This window comes from Trichosurus vulpecula, chromosome 8 (genome assembly GCF_011100635.1).
Source record: "Trichosurus vulpecula isolate mTriVul1 chromosome 8, mTriVul1.pri, whole genome shotgun sequence".
NCBI lineage: Eukaryota > Metazoa > Chordata > Mammalia > Diprotodontia > Phalangeridae > Trichosurus > Trichosurus vulpecula.
This window is the reverse complement of record NC_050580.1, coordinates 167,367,447-167,392,919: the sequence shown is the minus strand read 5'-3', so window position 1 is coordinate 167,392,919 and position 25,473 is coordinate 167,367,447. Positions and strand designations below refer to the sequence as shown.

The window sequence follows — 25,473 nt, the reverse complement described above, 5'->3', positions numbered from 1 at the left end:
TCAGGAAGATGAGTCTTCTTCACTCCGGGCCTGGCGCTCTATCCACTGCGCCACCTAACTGCCATTTATATGGGATTAAACTGTTATGATGAGTAAGCATACATAAGGTAGGATGCAACAGACGTGCCATTTCTACAATAAGGGAGGGCAACAAGGTAGCCAAGTGGATAGAGCGCCAGGCCCGGAGTGAGGAAGACTCATCTTCCTGGGTTCAAATCTGGCCTCAGACACTTACTAGCTGAGTGACCCTGGGCACATCACTTAATTATGCTTGCTTCAGTTTCCCCAATTGTAAAATGAGCTGGGGAAGAAAATGACAAACCACTCCACTATCTCTGCCAAGGAAACCCTCTAAAAGGGGTCACAAAGAGTTAGACCTGGCTGAAAAATGACTGAATAACAACGAAACAATAGAGTAGTTTCCCATCACTCAGAGATCTTCAAACCAAGCCTGGATGCCCATTGATTTTGGAGTCAAAAGACTTGTGTTTGAATCTGAACGATGGGCTGTGTTGGTAACCAAAAATGGGCTCCTTAGGACTTAGTCAACAAGTGCCCTTGACTAGTTTGGCTTTTTCCCCTGAACTAACTGAATGCTATTTGTATGTTGGATTGGAGTAAGCTTGTCGGCCCCTTCACCTTGCTTCCCTTGCTTAAGCAGATGGAAAGAACATGTGCTTTCCTGGTCAACCCCTTCACCTTGCTTAAGCAGATCGAAAGAGCCTGTGCTTTCCCCGGCGTACCTTACACCCCCACAGGAGCCGGATGGTTAAAAACAGCTTCCGTTGGAGCCAGAGGCTGCTACAGCTACAGCCGAAGCTGAAGCAGAAGCTGCTGGTAGCAGAGCTGACCTCCGTGAGGATTGAGGAGTGCTGAACAGGGACTTGAGGCTAGTGGGTAATCTTTTTACCATAGAGGGGAAGCATGTATATGATTTTGCTTTATACTATCATGCTTCTCTGTGGCCTCCTGGTTACTCTTGTGAGGTGGACTTATTGGGCCTGGAAGCTTTTGATCAAAATATCAAAATGGGGATGCTGGTTTATGGATTGGTTACTGTGGAGCCTAAATATATGCTTTGATTCTTCTGCCTCCTACTTTGAGAATTACTTACATCCAGCAGTTCTGAACCTTTCAGACATATATATGACCCTCTTTGAAATTATAAACTCTGCCCTCTTACTACATGGGCACAGATAATTATGACCTGAAGGAGGGGAGAGAGAAAAGATAATCCTGTCACCTAGAAAAAGGTAAATCACCTCTAGTATCCTTCATGGGATTAAAGAGTATAATAAGTTCAATTCATGAAAACACATCAAAAATGAATGAATATATCTATCTGTTGAGTTTGGCACCTGAAAGGTAAACTTGAGTTATGAAAAATTCATTTATGGGAAGTATTTCTGTTCCTACAGTACCAGATAAATCATATTACTATACTTAAAATATTTCCCAGAGTATTAAAGTACTTTAAAAGTCCCATGTATGTGCAACTCTTATGCTAACTGAAAATCATTTCTATCACTTCATTAAAGCAAGTATCCTATGGGTTCGCTATTAGGCAAAACGTTGTCAATCTAGTCTAATTACAAGATATCATTTTAATGGTTATATCTTTGAATAAATTAAAAAGATATTTCCTATTATTCTGAATTTGATGAACACCAGCAAGCACAAGCATTTCCACACACGAAGAGCTGAAAAAAAGAGGACTATATATGTAATTGCAAATCTCTATTATGCACAGCTTAGGTTTTGAAAAAAATGTATATGATAGATTGAACACACTAGTTTCAAACCTGTTCTGCTTATTTGTCTCCTGATCAACAGCCTTCTGTTTTCTTCTACATATAAGAGGAAGGAAGCATCCATTCCCCCCAATTAATGTAACCAACAAGATGATCTACAGCCTGATACCTTTATCAGGTAATAATATCTCTTTGAGTCATAGAATCATTTGAAGGTACAGAGTGTTCCTAAAGTCTGGACACATAGGAAATGTGGAGTTATTGCATCGAGCTCATGTGAATCCTGCAAAGTGCATCAACTTTTGCATCACAAATGATGGAAATCATATTGAAGATGTTATTTGTTAATATTGCAATTAAATAAAATGTTGTTGAAAATTTCATTCATTTAATTTCTTGAAAGTATGCATTTTTGCCTATGTGTCCAGACTTTAGGAAGACCCTGTTTAAACTAAGTGTGCCTAAGTCCCAGACACTACTATTGGATCCATCATTCATGGGTATAAATTAGGTGTACACAAGTTTTCCATCAATTTGGGAAGTCATTGAATGAAATGAGATGAAACTTCAAAGGAAATGAATTGGAATGGGTTGAAAGAATTAGATACACCTCTGAGCTGATGTTTATAAGAGAAAGGATTTTAGCTGTGACAGTTAAGTTTCAGGAGCACTTTGAGGAGCCAAACCCTTGTTCCTACAACCAGAGGGCAGCGAGGTAGTGGGGAGGGGGAGGATCGAATCTCTTTTCTCCCCTGCTGTGACCAGAGGACAATGTTACAAACTTTGAAAGGTTGGAAGATCTGGACTTCTCATCAGAGCTAGTAGCAGTGTCTCAGGGCAGTAGGATCTCAGATCAGAGTGCTGTAGACCTCCTGCCTTGCTGGGCTATTCAGGGTGTCCTCCTTTCCCTTTGCCCACAAAATTCTGGATGTCTTTTTGTACAGTCCTGGGTTGGCTGAAGGGACTTACTGTTTTCTTTGAATTTCTTTATTACATCCAATCTGGTACCCTTTTGAGACTTTTGCTGGAGCATATACAGCTCCTCTATAATCTATCCAATTACCATCTTAACCCAATTACTCTATATTTTAGTAATATGCTCACAAGTAAATTAACTTTTATTTAACTATATCCTAGAATTAATATTTTCCACTAATTATTAAGATTATACTTTATTGGCAAATTGTGGATGAAGAAATGTCTATATCCTGAACAAATTAATTATTCTAATTCCTTTCCTGTTTCCTTCACACTTTTCTTACTTGCCCATTTCATTGTATGCTCCTTGAGAGCAGGATCTATACCATAGCTATCTTGGTATCCCCAGTGCTAAGAACAGTAATGTAAGAGGTGCTTAACAAGTGTTGAGTAAATGACTTTTCATTTCAAATCTTGTAATTTAAAATCATAAATTCTTCTTTATACTTAAACCTCATTTTTTCTAGATAAAAAGCTGATCTTTTCAATTTTACACTAAATTAATTCATATCAGTCATCGAAGAACCAGAAAATAGTTCACAGAGGAAATTCTGTTCCCTAATCTTTTATGTTCTCTACAAATAACATTACATAAGGAGCCATGATACTGAACAATATTTGCATCTTCAGGAGTACTGGAATACTTACTCAAATGGCAACTTCTCATCATTTGGCTTTATGCATCTTACATAGTGAGGTGTGGTTGCATTGAGCGTCTCCATCAGCAAATACAAAGAGCTTCGGAACTAGAAAATCATAAATTCTCAGGTCATATAGAGCCTAAATTAATTCTTGTATCAGGCAATCAACATATTCTTAGACTTCATGCTATCTTAGTAAGAAACTGAAGAGGGGGAAAAGAAAATCAAAATGTCTAAAAAATAAAATGAGGGGAATTTTGGGGGAGTGTTTGTACCATATATGATACTTTAAAAAATTAGATATAATGAAAAATTTCTCAGATTTTTAAGGTAAATAATGTGTCAGATATTCCTTCTTCTGTATGACATCATAGTGATTACAGTAAAATCTGGAACACTATAAAGCCTCCTAAATGAAGTTCATAACCATTTGAAGGAGTTTCACCTAACTACCCACACAGGGAAAAAGAAATAGATGAAGAATGTTTATTGCTCAGAATATGATAGTTTTAGCACTCATCTGTTAGTATGGATGTACACACACTTATATAACATATACATATATGTATATGCAAACACATGACCAATGTGACAAATGGACAATGAGCTAGGCCCAGAAATCAATAAGTGGGAGAGAGTGGCTAACTTGTCTTTGGGAAGTTGTACAGTTCTTTTTAGTAACTCTAAATTTCATCCCAAAACAAAGGCCTAAATTTTTTACACAAATATTCTTGTAGTCATAAATAGCTGTGAGTCATGAAATATTAGAGTTCTTTGAAGATTTAAAGTTGAGGGTCACCCAACGGGAAATGGAAAGATACAGGGTGGGCTAAAGTAGGCTACAATACATTCCAAATGATGACCTATGTAGGAGGAGCAGCATAAAGGATGTGACCAGAGAAATGTAGGTCTAGAGAAAAAAAAGGTGGGCTGGTCATGTCACCATAAGAAAGGGATGACTGATAGCCAGCCTCTATGTTCCATTGGTATCCATACACTGTCAAGATAACAAATGTGCTTCCAGAACACTGGATGTAAATTTATCAGAAGACATGGATAGGAGGCTCCCAGGGGTAGGCACGGATGGGTTGCTGGAAGAAACGTTCATATCAATGAGATCACCAGCACTGGTGCATTAGAATAAGCTGAGATGAACTCTAGCAGTAATAGCGTACATTTACATAGTATGTTAAGCTTTGCAAAGTGCTTTACGTATACTTTTTCATCTGTCTCATAACAACCTTCTGAGTTACAAAACCTCAGATTTAATATTGCTTTTATAAAGTGTGCGCCAACGTCACGTAGAATAGTGGACAGAGAGCTGGCCTCAGGTCAGGAAGGCTTGAGTTCAAGACCTGCCTCATACTTATTGACTCTGTGACCCTGGACTAGTCCCTTAACCTCTCAGGGGCCCAGGTGACTCTAAAACTCTAAGTTTGAAATCAGCTGCCAGTTTGCTCTGGAAAAGGAAGTTTCTCATTGAGAAGACTCCTTGAATACCAATGAAATCATGGATCTAGTTTAAAAACAAATTACCTTGAAAATCCAGGAAAAAATATTTGGCCTAATGAAGCATGTCGATACCTCAAGTGAGACAATGCAAATAAAGCACTCGGTAACCACAAAGTGCTGCATAAACAACCCTATTGTTATGGCGATTATTATTTTCCAAAGGGTCCTAAGAACAGCAGCCAATAAAAGGTGACATTTGGCCAGACCTGTGTTGCTTTGATGAACACTCCACTGTTAGGAATGCTGTTTTTTTCTATGTTTGTATGTTTACATTTGAAATATGATGCATTTCCCATGTCTGCCCTAAAATATGAATTATGCAGATACATGGCTCTCTGAGAAAAGCACCAGAACTCACGCCCACAAGCCTTCTTTCCTTTTACTACCCCCAAAGATCTCCTTGGTACCTTGTTGCCAACGGTCGTCCGGAAATGCTTGTTATTTGGCTTGGGCACTTGCTTGGCAGATTTGACTGTGATAGCTGCGTTGAAGGGGGGAGTAGGACCTGGGTTTTCTTGGAAAAAGCTAGCACAGAGAGGAAACTGCAAAATGGCAAAGAGCATCACATTTAACACAGATAAGAATAATAATAACGCTCACTTATATGGCAACATAAGGTTTACAAAGTACTTCACAAATATTAGCCCGTTTGATCCTCAAAATGACCCTGGGAGGTAGGTGCTAGTATTTCCGTTTTACAGATGAGGTACTTGATGCAGACAGAGGTTGTGTGACTTGTCTAGGGTCACGCAGCTAGCATCTAAGGCTCGATCCGAACTCAGATCTTCCTGACTCCAGGTCCCACGCTCTTTATTCACAGGACCTTTGAAGTAGGTCAGTGAATCCAACCTTTCCTCATTTGACAGATGCAGAAAATGAAGACGAGAGAGAGAAGGTGACTTAGTCAAATCCATCTGGTAAATTAATGTTTGGACTAGAATGTAGGTCTCTTAACTTTCGGTCCAACACTCTTCATGACACCACGTTTACTTTTCTTAACCATAAGGCATACCTTGAATGTGCCAAGGATTTCTGGTTTTATTACCGTGGGGAGTTCATACTGCGAGAACCCCCTCCACCAATACAAACGGGTTCTCTTTCTCTACCTTAACAGTCCCAGGATGCCAGCCAAGGTTCATGGCAGTTAAATGACTTGCCCAGAGACACAGAGCTCATGAATGTCAGAGACACCCTGACCCTTCCTAATTGTGCCCTTGCATAAGTCACTCCCCATCTCTCTTTAAGCTTCCATGCCCCCAGCTGTAAAATGGGGATAATAATGCTCCCGCCACCTATTTGCTGTGTGAAAAACACTTTGTGACCTTCAAAGAACTACAGAATCATGAGTCATTATTATTAACAACAACAATCACACAGGCTGAATGTATTAGTGGTAGTTGCTATTGTTGTCTTTTAAGCAGCAGGCAAACTTGTGATCAACTAAGACCTCCAAATTTTTTTTAAAAACATGCACTGTTCCCCTTTCCCCCCGCCATCAGGTTTCCTGTATTCTGTACCTTTGTGTTTTGATTTTCTGAATCTAAATGTAGGGCTTTTATTGTGTATTTCATTTTCTTCACTTTATCCTTATGTTTCAGCCTGCTGAGGTAATTTTCAATATGGTTTCCACTGTTTTACCATGTTAGCTATCTCTCTTAGCCAAAGCTAATCTTCTAGACTCAAAAACCAGATGGTTATCACCATACTTAAAATTTAGAAAATTTGTACTGCTTATTTAAAAAAGCATTTATACGTATACTTAGAGTAAAGATAATAAATCTTCATCACTGCAGAACCCATGCTTGGGGCGTCTGGCTCCTTCTCTTCCTCCTGTCTTTTGGAGATTTCTCCCAAAACCTTCCCAGGAAAATTTGAATGAAACAACCAATTTACCATTGAGGAGGGGATATGGAATGGATGGGGAATTAAAAGAGTTTGAGGGAAGTACTTTTCACCTCTAAAACTCCAGAGGGAGATGGCTGCTGATGTAAATGGAAGAATGTTCCTTGGGCACTTAAAAAGAGAAGAGGTATGTAGAGAGATGGAGTCAAATTTATGAGAATACAAGTCATTTCCCAAGTGAGAATAGTAAAAGGATACGAACAGGCAGTTTTCAGATGAAGAAATTAAAGCTATCTATGGTCATATGAAAAATGCAAATTAAAACAACTCTGAGGTACCACCTCACACTTATCAGATTGGCTAATATGACAGAAAAGGAAAATGATAAATGTTGTAGAAGATGTGGGAAAATTGGGACACTAATGCATTGTTGGTGGAGTTGTGAACTGATCCAACCATTCTGGAGAACAATTTGTAACTATGTCCAAAGGGCAATCAAATTGTGCATACCCTTTGACTGAGTAATACCACTACTAAGTCTATCCCAAAGAGAACATAAAAAAGGGTAAGGGCCCTACATGTACAAAAATATTTGTAGCAGTTCTTTTTGTGGTGGCAAGGAATTAGAGGGAATGCCCATCAGTTACAGAATAGCTAATCAAGTTTTTGTATGTGAATGTACTATTGTGCTGTAAGAAATGATGAGGTAGATTTCAGAAAAACCTGGAAAGACTCATTTGAACTGATGCTGAGTGAAGTGAGCAGAACCAGGAGAACATTGTAGATAATGACAGCACCATTGTGTGATGATCAACTATTATTGACTTAGCTCTTCTCAGTAATATAATAATCTAAGACAATTCCAAAAGACTCATGACAGAAAATGCTATTCATATCCAGAGAAAGAACTATGGAGTCTGAATGCTGATCAAAGCATATTATTTTCACTTTTGGGGTTTTTTATGGATTTTGCTCTGTTTCTTCTTTTACAATATGACTAATGTGGAAATATGTTTCCATGATTGCACATGTATAACCTATATCAGATTGCTTTCCATCTTGGGGAGGGGGGACTAGAGGGGAAAAAAATTTGGAACTTAAAATTTTACAAAAAATGAATGTTGAAAACTATCTTTATATGTTATTGGAAAAAATAAAATACTATTAAAAAAGAAAAAAAGGAAGAGAGGAAGTAAATGGTATCCTAGATCACCATGTAATGTTGAAGATATGTGTCATTTCTGTGGCCATTAATTTGAAAATAAAACTTTTATGTTTTTAGCCTTGTGAGCATGAATGCTTATAAGGGGTGCTATTGGTTCACCTTTAGATAGTGGTAGATGATGAAATTTCCAGGTTCTACCTGGGTAGGGCAAATGATCTAGAGAAGTTAGAAGTCTCCAAAATATATGTAGGCCCTTAGGTTTAGGAAGGAGCCTCTGATACAAAGGTTGTACATATAACATACAGAAGTATACTGATATACTTCTTTAGTTGTGCAGAATTGTACAATAAATAATTATTAACTTATTTTATTGAAGTATTAATTTACAAACCTTGCTTGTTCTCAGGATTTCAACCAATACTTCATATACTGTATCTCTGTTCTTCTCCAGGAATCCTTCACATTTATACTCTACCTATGCAAAGAGCTTAAGTTAGGAATATCAGCAGACTACAATTTCAGAGACAAAGCAGGCAAGATTTCAATCTTTGAATCACTATTTGTTTTGTGGGTGACAGTGGTTTTATGCTTTTAAAAGAGCCTAAGATAAAGTAGCTGGAAATGTCTATTGGAGAAGGATGGATTTGGTTCTTTTTTATGACTATAGTTTTATTACAACTATGAAGTACTAACAATAAATCCCTCAGCATACCATGCCAGATTATAACAATGTCTATCTGACTTTGTAATTGTAAGCTGCTTTAAAACCATAATAACTCTTTCAGGTTACTACTAATTAAAGGCAAACCTAGCTTTCTGAATTCTAGCTAATGAATTCAGAAAGTTGTCCCTAGGTTGTCATCTTGTTCTTTCTCTGTGCCCATCAGAAAGAGGAAAAAAGGCTCAGTGATGCCCCTTGGTTTCAGTAACAAACCTTTACTTAATTAGACACTAATGTAGTAGCAAGAATGACCTTACCAATGAAAATGCTGATAACTGAGAGTCCAGATATTCTTTAAAAACAAACAAAAAACCCAACATGGGCTTTCAAAAAGACAGAGTGAACCTTTATAGTTAGAGTACAAATCACTAACTGTTTGCAGTGCCTGAGCTCTGCCAAAGATTGAAAAGTCTCCAAGTGCCTCTTTCTAGGTAATTACTTTTGCTTGATACCTCAAACCATAGATAGAGAGGTTGCTTAAACATCACAGCCTCTCCAAAAAATCACTGGGAATTTCCAATGAAGTAGAAACTAGCTTATCATATGGTATATTGTAATATGTGTATGTTTTCACAAGCACTCAGATGATGTGAACAGACTTTTCATACAAGAGTCATGTGAGGAGGTGAATTCACACAGACCAAGTGAATCAAAGGCAGAATGCTCGTTGAAGTGAATGCATATTACATGTGATTTTTATTGTCTTGTGCATCTAGATTTTTTTCTATGAGAATTCACAGAAATTCTGAAATTATAAATGAAGTTAATTGGAAATATAATTTAACAATATAAGCTTTAATTTTGTATGCAACTTTACAGAGACCCCTCTAATACATAAAATAATGTATATTTTTACAGAGTACAGAAGCACTAACTTACTGTTATTCAGTGAGCCTGATATAGTTAATACAACTTCCAAAGGAATCTAACTTACAAGCAGGGAGTCACTTAGATGTCATCAGTAGAATCTGGGATAATGGCACTCCTTGGAATACCTTGTTTATTTAAATCATTGATCATTCACAGATGTTCCAGACAGAGGACTTGTATTCGGCAATAACCTAACCAGAACCACACCCTGCCTTCACCACAGAAGGTGGCATCCACACAACTTTATAGTTAGAAAAATAAAATGAAACCAGGGTAAGCGAATCTCAACAGGGGCGGGGTGACTGAGTCCAAGTTTTACAGAACAAATTCTTTTATTAAGGGGATTTGTTCTATGAAGTTTGGATTTCTGAGAAGGTCAGAGTCTATGGCAGAACCAAGAGAAGAAATTGTGACTACTGTCTACAAAACTTGTATACTGACCTGTATGCTTGATGTTTCGTGATGACAATGAATTAGATGGGGAGCACACATTTCAAATGCAACTAGAAGCTTAGTCCTACATTTTGCTGCTGCTTTCCTTTCTGAAAGATGCTCACTGAATATAGGCATGTGAATAATTGTGCAAGATCCATATCATACCTTATCAGCAAAGTGCTGGATGATGAAGGATGTATTTGACATTCTAGGCTTTTCAAATAAAGCATTCTTGTTGACAAAATTATTATAGAGTTTTTGGAGCCAATTTTCATCTGTACCATGTGGTAACTAAGAGTAGAAAAATAAGCTGAGTTAAAACATTAATAAAGGCAAGAAAAAGTTGCTAAACAGAGCAAAACCTGACACAGAAACATCGCAGCAAACTATGTAAATTCTAGTAAACTATGAAGTGGGGAAACTAGGTGGTGGAATGGATAGAGTGCTGGGTCTTAGGTCAAAAAGACTCATCTTCCTGAATTCAAATTTGGCTTCAGACACTTACTAGGTGTGTGACCCTCAAGTCACTTGACCTGGTTTGTGTCAGTTTCCTCATCTGTAAATGGGCTGGAGAAGGAAATGGCAAACCACTCCAGATCTTTGCCAAGAAAACACCAAATGGGGTCATGCAGTGTCGGACATGACTGAAAAACAACTTCTCAACAGCAAATTGAAATATATCAACAGCAGAAGAGTTGATGTGTGATTTCTGCCTATGGTTACAAGAATGTAACATAATCTAAAGAGTTTTTGGTGCTAATATTGTAAAGATTCAAAAATGGTAGTATTCCTCTTATTAAAGCAAGTATGATTTAAAGTAGGAGAAAAACGTTGAAGTGATTAATGATGACGAAAACAAGAGAATATTTATCAGGCTGTTAGGGTAGCAACAAGACAAAGAGGATCTGGATCTGGGAACAGTTAGAATTTATGTAAAATAGAGGACTCAGGGTGATAGGTATAACATAAGCAAGAAATAAAGGAAGAAATCAACATAGCACAGATATCAGAAGGTAAAGCAAGGCAGGGGGTCTAATCAAATGGACAGAGGCTGATATACTTACAAGACAGCAAGGACCCTAAATTGCAAAGAAAACAGAATTGCATGAAAGATGGAATGAATGGATTTTATTTCTGTCATAGAAACAGGTCTTTCCGTTTTCATTTTTTTCTCACAATGTGTAAACATTCTATGAATATTTGTGGTTCTTCAAAGTGACTATAGCATTTTCATTTTCAGGTAGAAGAAAAAGAGTCCTGGCTATGAAATCTCTAATTAGAAAGAGATCCCTTTTCATGCTCCTTCTTGTGGGGAGGGCAGGGATAACATCTTGTGGTCATTTTTTGGCTTACCTACTTGCAAAACTGGTTCTTGACCTCAATGATTTTGGAAGATGAAAATTTATTTGCCGTGATACTCCCTGAACACAATGCTCCATTTTGTAATTGTAATCCTTTGGATTATTTAAAGCAAGGGTTCTTAACTTTTTAACCAGTGCTTACCATAGTGGCTGACACCTACTAAGTACATGTTGATTTGACTTTTGTTTCCTAGAGTGTCTTGGCAGTCTGGTGAAACCCATGGATCTGTTCTCAGAATATTCTTTGTTGTCTAAACTTATAAGTGGAGGAAATGTTAAGTTTTAGTTAGAGTATGGTCAAGGAACTCCTGAAATCTATCCATAGACCTGTGGATCTCAGGTTAAGAACCTGTGGCTGTGCGCAATCTTTACTCAGATAACCTCTCTTAAACCTTAGCACCAAGGAGCTTCTTATACACAGGGAATACAAATGTTCCAAAAAGATTATCCAGTTTAATGGAAGAGGCATTTATTGAGGGCCTACTAAGTACCAGACATTATGCTAGGTGTTGAGGAAACAAAAACAAAATGGTCTCTGGCCGTAAGGTTCAATATTAAAATCTACAGGTTATCCCACGTCCAGAGCTCAAACCCTCTCTCTGTTCTTCTAGCATCAGACTCCTGCCTGATCCCTAGACCTCTTTGCTTTGTCCTTAAACTCTTCCAATCCTGGTACCAGCACAGAACTTCTGGTCTGTGGTTCCTTCCTGATTCCTTAGCTCAGCATCCCCTACCTCCAGCAACTGATTCTTGATCCTTCAAGTTTCTGGCCTTTCTTTAGGCAGATCTTTACATTAGCTTCTTCCAGATTCCTAACTCAGAAAGCCACACTCATTTATGAAGTACACTCATTCACAACCCACTTTGACTGTGAGAAAGTTCCTGTCCTTTGACTGCCTTCAACTACAAAAAAATCAGTGTATGGCCCAATACTGGACATGGGCTCCCAGGAGATCAAAGACAGAAAACGGAGGTCTGATGTACATCAAAATATAGCATGACTTGTTATGGTATGTGTGTGTATATACATGTGTGTATGTGTATGTATGGCAAAAGAAGGTGTTTATCAATTGGAGAATAAATAAAAAAAACTGTGATATATGAAGGTAATGGAATATTATTGTTTGGTAAAAATGGAGAATGTAAAGAATTCATAGAAACATGGGAAATTTTGTATGAAATGATGAGATAAGCAGAATTTTGATAAAACATCCCATGAACATGGCAAAATTTGTGTGAAATGATGAGAGACAAGCAGAACCATAAGAACAAAATAGACAGTGACTAAAACAAAGTAAATGAAAAGATTTTTTAAAAGAAAATCAGACTCTAAGTCAAAAATCAATTGCAGTCTCAGAGAATAAAAAATGAAATATACTTCCTTCCACATAGCAGAATGCTATATAAATTGCCAGACAGTGTCACTGACAGGGATTTTTTCTTAACTGGTTGTCTTTTTTCCCACACAAAGAAAGATTCAATCCAAGTAGGGGTTGTTGTTAGTGAGGGAAGGGAGTATGTTTCCACAAATGGCTTGTAATGTGAAAATAGAAGGTATCAATATTTTGAAATTAAGTATAAGGAATTTCAAGTTTCTTTCTTTAGAGAAATCAAGATAGATGATACTCAAGATTACTTGGCCTAAATAAACAAAATGAATTTGGAAAAGGTGCATAAACTTAAAGGTTTAGAAATATATCTTCCCTTCCCTCATAGCAAAAACCCATATTTGGGCAAAAGGCATAAAAGTCTTAGCCTGAGAGGAAAGAAGAGGTGGCATGATGCAGTACAAAGAGCATTGGGCTTGGGATCTGAAGACCTGAATTCAAATCCTGCTCTGCTACTTACTACTTGTGTGATCGTGGGCAGTTTCCTCATATCTAAAATGTCTCCCCATGTCTTTTTGCTAGTATATACTTCTCTATGACTTTCCTCACTATTGCTTTACGTTGTTTTCTATTCTGATTTTTTTCACATAAAAATCCATTATCAATTTTGAAAGAAAAAGTGAAGTGAGTTGATGATCTTTATGGTCCCTTCCAACTCTAAATTTCATGACTATTCTCTCTATTCTCTCTTTCTCCTCTCCCCCCTCCCTCTCCCCTTCTCTCTCTCCCTTTCTCCCTCCCTCCCTCCCCTTTTCTATCTCTTCTGGTCTCTGTGTCTCTACCTTCCTCCACCCGCTCTCTTTCTCTCTCTGTTTTTAAAAGATTCTAAGATATGGGTTTCAAATTCCTGTTTCAAAAATCTACCTTGCAAAAAGACTTGTTACTGTTAGGAATGCAAAGGATGAATTAAGAAAAATGATTACCAAGCACTCTTCATCTAGTAGCTCCAAAATGCCCATTTTGGCTTCAATCAAATCAATAACAGGTTGATTGTCATAAAAGTCGATCAAAGTCCAAGGAATGCCTTCCTTCATGTATTCTTCTTGTTCAAGTTTGAACACATGCTGACAATCCACATGTTGACAGAGAAAGAAAAACACATCACAGAGGTTAAATAAACTTTCAGAGAAAAAGTATAAACATGAGGGAAAAGACAAACAATCAGTTATTTGTATTGAAAAAGAAGAGTTTATAACACAAAGAAATCTCTCAACACAATTAACCATTTCACAGATGGTCCAATATATGTTATAGTCATTTTCCCTCATAGTATGAATGGTTCCTCATCTCCTGTTGTCCCAGAGGTCCTCATTAACTTATTTTGAACCCAGGATCATTGTGCCTATTCAACGTGCTTCCTGACTGGCATCAAGGACCAAAAAAGAGTCTTTGTTTTGGGTTATCTGTAGTCATGCCCCTTCTTCCTCTCTCTCTTCTTCAATTAGCAGACATAATAGAGAATTAAAAACAATTACTTTGGCAACAGTAGTAACATAGGCATAAAATTCAACTATGCAAGCTGGATTTGCCCTTTCTGGCTTAGGATGGGTACAACAAAGGACATCTTTTATAATTGAACCTAGCTAACTCTTCTTTCTCTTCTCCAATAGAGTACAGTCCCTTTCCAAGAGACCTTCCTATGTGTGTGTGGGGGGGATGTTGGTGGCAAATACCTGTGCACCCCCTTCACTCCTGGGTGGTGACAGTGGGCAGGATCAGGATTGACAGCACTGCCCAAATTCTCTAGGGTGGGGTTTTTAATCAAGCTTTCTTCCAAGACAATGGGAACGTCAGTTCCCAGACGTGGCCATAAGGTGGCACAGTACCTCAGCATATGGCCACTCAGTAGGAGAAAGATAAATTAACCTGAGGGGAAATTTGTTGGACAGCTGAGAAGACTCCTGGGGAATCCTGGGAGAATTTGTGAGCTTCATCTCTTTATTGTATATACCTTTCCCCTTCCATAAACATGCACAGGACTGAGACTCTGGTTTATGAAGATAAAAAAAAGTTACATACCAGGTTAAATTGTTGCTGCAGTTTTTCATTAGCATAATTGATGCAAAACTGTTCAAAGCTGTTCACATCAAAGGTTTCAAAACTGAAACAGATTTTAAGTAATAAGATTATACAATGTATACCTATATATAGATAAATAGAAATTATTTTTATTGTTATTTGTCATAATTATTTAATTATGAATAAAAATTATTCATAATTTTTCCCCAGCTGGGACTGCAAGGAGGAAGACTGGCTCCTCAAATATATGCTCTGAACTTAAACAATTAAGACTCTTGTTATCCACCATGGGTTGCCATACATGATGACTTCATCACCTGGTTAATGGTGACTTGACTGGTTTTGAGTCTTTCTGTTCTTAGCTGGGTTGGTTCTCAGAAAGCAGTCACAGTCTATCACTGGGACAGACCATGAAGGTTTTTCAGCATAGCAGAACATGCTAGAGACTAGGCTATATCATAGATTTTAGGAACCCAGGATCATCTTCATCCTATGCTGCTACTGCTACTGACCCCCTATGCTGCTGATAATGATGATGACAGCTAGAATTCACCCAGCATTTTAAGGTTTGCAAAGCCCTTTACATAAGTTATCTCATTTGGTCCTCACATCAACCCAGAGAGGCAGGTGCTACTAATATTCCCACTTTACAGATGAAGAAGTTGAAGCTATTAGAGGTAAGCCCAGAGTCACACAAGTGATCAGTATCTGAGGTAGGATTTGAGATTAGGTGTTCTCCAAGTCTAGAACCCTATTCACTGCGCTCCCTACCTGCCTCTTGTGCCATCTAGCTGCATGTTGTTGAGGCATAAGAGTGAGACAGAGAGAATTAAAATATGGCTCAATGTTCCCATTATTAAATGTATGTTTCTCCAGCACTTACGGCAAGTGAAATTTTAAATAACTCGACGACAGATTTAAATGGTATTGTTGGAGAGGCAGCTCCCTCTCTGCTCCAATTCATTTAAAAATCAAATAGGGCAGATGCTTTAAGTTTGATACATGCTGATTGGGAGGAGCTTGAAGTTGCCCTGGGGGGATATGTCTAGAATGGGGGGCCCAATCTGGTTTGGAACTAAATCTGGTAGAATTCTGGGATGGCTGAATTGATTTCATGGTGTCTCTAAGTGTTCTGACCCACTTTGTAAAGGAGAATGGGGTGTGGTAGTTTGGCCTGGATCTGTCCCTAGCTTGGTGGAATTCCTTGGAGAGCTAAGGATACTGAACTGAATTCCAGAACTTGTCAAGAATTGTCCAGACTTTGGACTAGAAAAACAAAAGCATCTAGAGCTTCTGTGGTTCACCTCCACACTTGTGTCCAGATGTGCTTCAGGGACTGACACAGGTGAGAAGCCAAGGCATATCCGTTGTAATAAGTGTTCATTAAACATCTATTTTGTAATAGGTACTGGGACCCAGAACACTGTCTTATGGCTGGAAACTAGAAGAATATCCATCAAGATCAATTCGTGCTCCTCATACTCACTGGTATCCAGAGAATACCAGTGAGCCATTTGACAGTACTGTCCAGAGTTCTCTAGGTGAGCAGAGGGCTCAATATCAGAAAGTATTTTTCAAATCCTTTGCCTTCACATAGGGGGCCTCAGCGTGAGACAATAGCTGGTTTTAACCCTAACTATTCAGGGTTGTTGTTGTTGAGTCTCCATGACACCATTTGGGGTTTTCTGGGCAAAGATAATAGAGTGGTTTGCCATTTCCTTCTCCAGTTCATTTTACAAATGAGGAAATTGAGGCAAACAGGAGTAAGTGACTTGCCCAGGGTCACACAGCTAGTAAATGTCTGAGGCTGGATCTGAACTCACGTCTTCCTGACTCCAGGGCCGGTGATTTATCCATTGCACCCCTTAGGTGACCCCCAACAACAACAGAAACCAGGACACTGTCTGATGGCTAGAATCTAGAAGAATATCCATCAAGATCTATTCATACTTCTCAGACTCACAGGTAACCAGAGAATGCCAGTGAGTCATTTGACAAGACTTTCCAGAGTTCTCTGGGTAGGCAGAGGGCTCAATATCGGCAAGCATTTCTCAACTCCTTCACTCCCACATAAGAGGCCTCAGTGTGAGATCATAGTTGGTTTAAATCCTAACTATACAGGGTGTCCCAAAAGTCCTAAAGCAGTTTCAAGCCTTAATAACCTAAAACTGCCCTAAGACTTTTGGAATACCTTGTGTATGTATAAATCGTAAAAGATTACAACTACACATAAAACAATTATAAACACACAAATCTACATATTATATAATACAATTCATATAACACTTTATCTTCTTCAAGAAGTTTCCACATCTATTACTCCTCATTCAAAGGTCTTGCAAGTGATGGTCTTCAGTTTCCACCGTAACCGATCCTAATTTATACTCTTAGAACTTCATGACTAGAAGAGACCACAGTGCTCAGTTAGTCCAACCTTCCCATTATCAGATGAAAATACTGAGGCCCAGAGAGTGGGATGACTTCCCCAAAGTCACATAACTACATAATGGCTTTTTTGAGGCTCCCTTGCCTTAAAGGCTGAGTTCGTTTCTCCCATATTTTGAAGAGCTTGTATAGTCAGGTACATAGTAGGGCTACATGAAATCAAGGGTAAAACTAAAATCTGAGGATAATTTGCATAGACTTAGCATCGTAGGAATTTGTTCTGGTAATCTCATTTAGCTAAATTTGTACACAAGACTATTTTGCTCTCATTTTAAAAAAATTTACTCTTCAATATGTTTCTAATTCTATCGAGGACATCCTTCTAATAACCAAGATTCCTAATGGATTTTCTTTACCTAGGAATTCACTATATCAAAGAAATCCCAGGTTCAGTCTGTATCAATTCTCTATCCCTTGTGTAAACATTACTACTTTTGCTGATAAAATGTAGTGCTTGGGGACAGGATCAGTTCTGGTTTTGTTTCTGTAACCTCAACCCCCCACCCCCAACACACACGCACACACACACACACAGGGTCTGGCACATAGTAGGCACTTAATAAATGTTTGTTGCCTAAATAATTTAAGTTATAGGGCTGTTTATGTTGAACTAACATCTAGAGTTCTTTATTTTAAATATGAATCAACATTTATCCAAAACTCAGAAATCTACCTTAAAGTATGATCTTGAATTAATTAGTATCCAAAGAAATATTAAGGAAAAGCTGGTTATGAAGGCTGGAAAAAGAGTACAGGACTGAATGTGTGACCAACAGAATCTTCACAATAATACTACCTGTGGCTGGCTCCCTTCTTATCCCTTCCCCACCCGATAGATCTGCTTTGAGGAAAACACATGACTGTTTGAAAGCTAACTCATTCTATTTGCATGGAAGGTGGAAAAAGACAGGGAACAACTTTTTGTGGATTCCTGACAGTTCATACTTTGCTCTAGGGCAGCAATTCATGTGCAATAATCTTCAATAACCTTGATGGATACAGTCCGTGCCATCATTCATTAAAAATAAATCAGAATTTGCTTCAGGAAGAGGATGGGCAGATATGGCTAGATTTTTTTTGTTTTATTTTTATTCTGACTTTAAACACCAAATAGAATGTGATTCTGCAAACACAGAGAAGAACAGAAAAAGAAGATTGTACCTCCATCTGTAGGTCTCCAATATGTATAGCTTGCTTTTCTTTTTAAGTATATAACAAGATCGATGTACAGCTTTCAAAGCTATCTTCCTTGTCTGGCTTTTTTTTTTTATCTTCCTTCTTTTTTTCTCCATTAGGAAAAAAAAGTTGCCTCAACGATCCTGCCTGCCCCTTAACTTTCTTGCTTTCTTTTTTTGTTTCTGCTACATTATCTCTAAGTCCCCTCTTTCCCACTCACTCCCCATTGGGGAAAAAGAAAAACAAAAAGAAAACTAATGGGGCTAGATTTTCAAAGGTTCAAGTCTAATGACACATTAGAAGAAACAGGCTCCTGTACTCTCTCTGCCTTTGTTTTTGCTCTTGTCCGGAATTAAGCCAGCATACTCTGGCCAAAAATCAGACACGTGATTTGCAAAACTGGGTTGAGGGAAAGAGGTGGAAAAATCACAATCCAAACACATGATCCCCAGTCTCTGGAAGATTTAACTGTCTGCCTTGGCAGCAGCCCAATAGTCTGTCCTAAAGAAAGCCAACAATGAAGAATACTTTTTGTTACACAACTAAGCAGGATCCAGGCATGAGAAAGTTTCCTCTTACATAGCAAACTACATTGTACAAACACACATGTATAAACAAGCAGCATGATACAGTGGAAAGAAAGCATTGTGTTTGGAGTTAGAGAACCTGGGCTAGCAACCCTACTCCTTACTATGTGACTGTGGGCAAATAAACCACTATGTTACTCAGTTACCTCATCCGTCAAATGCATTTGGACTAGATCAGAGGTTCCCAAAGCATGGTCCAGGGACCCCTGATGGTCCCTGAGACCTTTTGATGGGGTCTACAAAGTCAAAACTATTTGCACAATAATACCAAGATGTTTTAGCTTCTAATACAGTAAATATCAGGAGATTGAACCCACATAAACAAAAAACTCTTTGGGGATCCTCAATACTTTTTAAGAGTGCAAAGGAGTCCTGAAATCAAATAGTTTGGGAACTGCTGGACTAGATAAACTTCTGGTACTAATTCCATGATCCTGTAATCTTTATATTAATGAAAAGAAAACAAAGAGAAGTTCTCCAAAATAAATAGCCACCCAGATCCTTAAGACAGGAAGATTTGGATCACTGGGAATTATCTTACCCATATATGTCCAAAACCCCAATGAAAGTATGTTTCTTGCCAGAAAACTGCAATGCTCTGTTAATCCTTTCCACAATGAAGTCAAACAGGTGAGAATAGATCTTTTTGGCCAGGGCATCCCTGGCATTTAGAGATTGAAGTCTGGTCATGGGTTTTATCACAGTCTCTGAGGTGGTGATGATTTTGCGGTTACATAGCCACTGAGCAACACTGCTAGTGTCTACATCTAGGAGTTCACAAAATATATTCAGATGTCTGTCATCATCCTGTAAAAGGAAAAATAAAATCATATGAACCAGTCTGAAAATGAAAATGAAAATATTCCCTTGACATGGCTACCTGTTTCATTGCTGTCCCAACACACAGGGAATTGTGGTTAGAAGAGCCCCCACACATCAGCTGGTCTAACCCATACCTGAGCCCATATTCCAATCTTTTTTCCTTTCCCCATTACATTACTTCCTCTTCTCTCATTTCTATCTTGCCTTAATTATTTGTCTACTAATCAGCCAAGGAAAGAAGGGACAAGACTGGCAAGAAAATTTACAAAGGGAAAAAAGAAGGACTTGAGGATGACATGATGTCATGAGGGAGGTTCTGGAATGAGAAGGAGGAATGAGAAGTTGAAATGCTACTCTCAGAGTACTTCATACACTACTGAGGTGACCAAAAAGATAAGGATATGTGGAAATGATTAAGTAACCTTGGAGAATGGCATTCTGAGTCCTAGCACCGCTAGCAAGTAAGCTCTTTTGTTTACAGCCAAATAATTTAATCAGTGGTTAAAGACAGAGAAATATTTTTTAGTATAGTCTCCCTAAAGGTCTTGAGAATACTGCCACAATAGTCCACTCTAGCTAGTAGACAATTCCCAGCTGTAGGTTTAGTCCTTTTCTGCTGCAGTATTCCCCTTACACCTGACCCCTCAGCTTCCTGCTTTCCCTGATGGCTAGCCTGAGTTGTTTGCTCACTCCTGGTTAGTTGGAGACTCACCAATCTAGCCTTGGAGTGGTCATTCAGTCAACAAATATTACTGAGCAACAATTATGTGCAAGGCACTGTGGAGTATACAAATTGCAGAATCATGGAATCTTCTAGCTGAAAGGAACTTCTAAGGGTATTTGGTCATGGGACCTCTAAGGGTATCTAGTCATGGGCTCAGAGACCATTTAGTCTCAATTCATAGCAGAACAAGAAATCTCTATATCACATTTCCAACAGGCAGTTATCCAACCATTGCTTGAAGACTTCTAGTGGTGGCTAGCTTATACAAGGAATAGAGCACTGGACCTGGAATCAGGAAGACCTGAGCTCAAATCAAGCCTCAGATACTTATTAGCTATGTGACTGTGCAAAAGAAAAATTCTCTCTCATCCAGAATGGTGAAGAGTCTTGAAATCATGTTATATGAGGATGAACTGAAGGAACTTAGAGAAGTTTTGTATGAAGAAAAAGAAGACTTAGGTAAGGCCATAATAAGTTTCTCTAAGTATCTGAAAGGTTGTTGTGTAAATTAAATGAGGGAATAGACTTTATTTGACCCCAGAAGACAGAACTAGAAGTAATGGAGAGAAGTTGCAAAGAGACAAATGTAGTTGTGCTGAAAGGAAAAACTCAAGAAATTATGCTAAGCCTTGCCTCAGGGTAGTAAGTTCATCTTCATCATGAAGAGTTGGCGTTTATATAGTGCCTTAAGGCTTACAATGCATTTTACAACTATCTCATTTTATCTTCAGAACAACCCTGTAGGGGAAGGCTTGCTATCGTTATCCTCATCTTACAAATGAAGATATTGAGGCAGATGGAGGTTAAGTGACTTGCCTAGTGTCACACAGCTAGTGTCTGAGGCTGGATTTGAACTTGTCTTTCTGACTCCAGGCCCAGCACTCCATCCAATGAACCACTTAACTGCCACAGGGCAGTTGGCATTGAAAAGGGTCCAAAGATAAGTGGACCCACCTTCAGTTCAATTTGATTCAGCTCAACAAGCATGTGAGTACTTACTATGACTAAGGCACTGTGCCAGGTGCTGGGGGTACAATGAAAAAAAAAACAGTTCCTGGCTTCAATACACTTGCCAGGTATTATATTTGCAGAGACATTATTACACCCGTATGAGAGATTTATGCATTCATTTGTTTGGATAAAGAAAAAAGCCTCTGTTGCTACCTAAATGTGAACAGTTGATGGGTATTTATGGTACAAGTAATTGATGCCTGCTGATGTTTGTTGGGGTAGAGGGCAAGGTGGCATTGGTATTTTCTAGTCCACAGAAATGACTTTTCCTTTGGCTGTTACTGCCACCAATCCAGCTAAGTAATAGACTAAGAATATTAGCAAATTTTGTTCTTGAGTCATTTCAGTTGTTTCCAACTCTTCATAACTTTATTTGGGGTTTCCCTGCCATTTCCTTCTCCAGCTCATTTTACAGATGAGAGACTGAGGTAAACAGGGTTAGTGACTTGCCCAGGGTCACACACAGGATTTGAACTCATAGAGATGAGTATTTCTGATTCCAAGCCCGGTGCTCTATCCGTTGAACCACCAAGCTGACCGTATTAGCAAATGGGGTTTTCTGTCTTTTCTACTGCCTAATTCCTGTTAAACCACTCTCTTAAACAGGATCAACTTCTGATTTCTTCAAAGAAGCACTGAAAATGGAGCAAACATAAAAGCTATTTACTAACGGGGTTCGGCATACACACAGCAGAAGAAGAAAGGCCAATATGCTACTCTTTAACAAACAAATTTCTCACACTGACTGAGGACCTCTCATTGCTCACGGCTGTGACCTCCACATTGCCAAGATGAAGGATGGCAGCCAGGATCCTAAACACATCCATTTGAAAATCCTCCTTCAGACCTGAAAAAAAAGAATAAAAAATCAGAAATACTGAGTTCTCTTCCCTTCAGCACTTAAGTCATTACTAGAAGTAAGGAAGACCCCAAATGGGTTGGGGGGAAGAAGGGAGAGGAAAGAATGAACTCTTTCAGGACATTCCAACAACACCAGTGATGGAGTATGACTGATCCAAATGGAACACTCCAAAAGTAACTTGGGCCCAGGAAGCAAATCTGGTTCATTGTTTTCTCTAGTTAGGGTTCCATAAGCCAGATCAATTGTGGGGAAGCGTGCCATATTGCATAGGTGAAAAAGAATGAAAACAGACCCATTTTTCTGTGCCAGATAACATGTGACACAGAAATGAAGCTGGGACAGTTGGAAATAAGTTACCATGTCAAGCTCTTATTCTCAGCCCCCTGGATAATCATCAGGGAAGGATTACTGGCTTCAGAGAGAGGTCAGACATTCCCAGGGGCAGTACAGTCAGTCCTTGTCTAAGCAGTACAGATTACAATAACACAGAAACAGCTAGGCTCATCCAGATTGTTATCTGTACTTTCCAGGAGCACCCACAGAAGTGAACTCCAACAAAGAGCATAAATCACATAGCACATTAAGAAAAATTATATTTTATTTTTTTCCTAATTGCATATAAAAACAATTTTTAATATTCCTTTGTTAAAATTTTGAGTTCCAAATTCTCTCCTTCCGTCCCCACTCCCTGAGATAAGCAATTTGACATAGGTTATGCATGAACATTTTTAAAAGATCGTATTTTGTTTTTTGAAATCAGCAAAAAGCTACCTTCTTTCCCTTCCCCTTATCCTTTCCCCCTCCCAACTGAAAATGAAAGAAAAAGTAAATTACCATCAAAAACATCATATAGCACTTCTAACAAACAGTTAAGACTCCTGAACCACACTGAAATGGACGATGGTCTCGCCCAAGCAGAACCTGAAGATGGGGAGAGTCAGATGAGAGCTCACATGCTACAGTAAAATGGATGCCAATGGCTCAGTGTTCTTACTATATCATTTAAATGCCTCAAGGATCCATGATTTCTCAGGTGTCCTTGCTCGCTCTACTGACACATCACATCCTCTCCAAGTCTTAGGAGATGCTTTCATGAACTGCTGTGGTCAAATGTGTATGTGTGTATGTGTGTGTGCTGGTGATGAGAGCTTTTCCAAACTGAGCTAGGCTGGTCCTCAGATGATGAGCATTCTTTCAGACGGTCACTGGGTCCCCATCTATAAGGTTTGCACTTTTTGTTGTTGTGCAGTCATTTCAGTCATGTCCAACTCTCTGTGACCCCATTTAGGGTGATCAGACCAACATGAGCTCTACCACCAGCTGGGCACAAATAGTCCATGTGAACATTTGGAGTGGGATCTCTAGATTTGCACATCTTGCATTTCTTTTGAGCTACTTTAATTTTTGTTTTGTTCACATATATATATACATATGACATGCCTTAATATAACATAGCATTATGTATTTAAAGAAATGCATAAAAACTTATTAAGGCCTAAAGCTGTACTAAGACTTTAAAAGTATATACATATTAAATATGTATATTCATATATCTTTGAAGAGTGTGGCATCCCATGCTTTACAGTAACAGCATCATCAAGTGAGTATTAATGTCAAAAAGAGATTTGTACATCTGTGTGAGGAGGCAAGTTAGGATCACTGAAAGTACTGCAGTTTACCAAATGCAATTCTACCTGTTTTCTCTTCCCCCTATTCAAATCTGAGTCCACTTCATTGTCCATCTTCAGGGCTATACTGATAGATTCGATGGGCTGCCCATCTTACTGGACAGGAATTTTTTAATCCTGGCTTTTTTTGATGTGAACTATTGGGACAATCTCTTTTGAGTCACCCACAAGGTGCCCCAAGTGGAAATGGCAAGATGAATAGTGGGTCTAAGTGGGCATAAGCATATTACCAATGTGTCAGACCCAAGAAGCAGGATAAGGGATATCATAGAGGAAACATATGATTAGAAAAGGAAGGGGGGCAATCATACAGCAACAGCAACGAGTCAATTTACCATGCTGAGAGTATTCATGAAATGACAGCAGTCCCAGAGGAAGGTATCCAAAGGACTAGTTAGATTCTCTAGGGGATTTATGAGAAGACATAGACAACAATCACATAAGATATCAAGACATATATGGGTTATGATTTATAACACTTGAAGGAATATCTGCACTGATGAGAAGGGGCATCTATTGAAAGTAGGACTTTATTTCTAATGAAGTCCAGTCAATTACTGTTTTAGAGGCAGCCCAGTGATACAGCGGACAGAGTGCCGGGCCTGGAATCAGAAAGAACTAAATTCAAATCTGGTCTCAGATACTTACTAGCTCTGTGACCCTGGGCAAGTCACTTAATCTCTGTCTGCCTCGGTTTTCTCAGCTGTAAAATGGGGATGATTTTATGCACCTAACTCCGTGGGTTGCTACAAGGACAAAGTGAGAAGATATTTGTAAAGCACTTAGCATGATGACTGGCACATAGTCGCTGCTTACTAAGTGTGACTCGTCCCCTTCCATTGTCCCCTTTTAGTTGAGTACCAAGTCTTCATGAGAACAATTGGCATTTTAGTGACCAAAATAAACTCCAAATTTGTTAACACAATAAATGGCATTCAGTGTGACTCAAGAGATGGACAATAAGCTGGAAATTCAAGGCTGGGAACCCTTTTTCCTGCTCTACCACTACCATGCAGTCTGACTCATGGCCAAATAAGTCTTTGTGCTTCTCAATTTCCTCAGTTACACAATTCCAACCCACCTCCCCAGATTGTTACAAATAAACCCAGACAAAATAGAGCATAGATAGAGTGCCTGTTTATGATATGCAGTTAGATGGGTAGTTTTGTTTGCAAAAACAAAGCAAAACAAAACAAAAAAACCCCAAGACCAACAAATTCTAAATAATGCTTCTGTAGTGTAAAAGAAAGATCTTAATTCCTCAGTTAGGTGTCATTAGCTTGAAAAAGAGAGTTTGTGAAAAGCAGGGTTGATTTGACCCGAATCCAAGCCACCCTGGGAACCAAGGAATCACATTATAATAGAGTAACTTAAACCCTAAAATCCAGAGTCTTCTTCCTCAAGAAAAAGGGGTGTTATCAGTGACAATTATCAATGAAGGGATGAAAAGAAACGTGAAGCCAGCTAGACAGGAG

The 25,473-nt window shown here is 38.6% G+C and overlaps 1 protein-coding gene across 1 annotated transcript in view; it reads right to left on the bottom strand.

Annotated features, from left to right (window-relative positions):
- The window catches only part of MYO5C (myosin VC), a 151,464-nt gene that overhangs the window by 68,412 nt on the left and 57,579 nt on the right, over positions 1-25,473 (bottom strand). Inside the window, exons 9-16 of the mRNA XM_036736356.1 lie at positions 22,189-22,295; positions 19,433-19,698; positions 14,684-14,765; positions 13,588-13,728; positions 10,081-10,206; positions 8,281-8,364; positions 5,290-5,424; positions 3,378-3,475 (exon numbers count right to left, since the gene is read on the bottom strand). Of these exons, the coding sequence (XP_036592251.1) occupies positions 3,378-3,475; positions 5,290-5,424; positions 8,281-8,364; positions 10,081-10,206; positions 13,588-13,728; positions 14,684-14,765; positions 19,433-19,698; positions 22,189-22,295 (1,039 nt within the window). The remainder of the gene's footprint in view (positions 1-3,377; positions 3,476-5,289; positions 5,425-8,280; positions 8,365-10,080; positions 10,207-13,587; positions 13,729-14,683; positions 14,766-19,432; positions 19,699-22,188; positions 22,296-25,473) is intronic.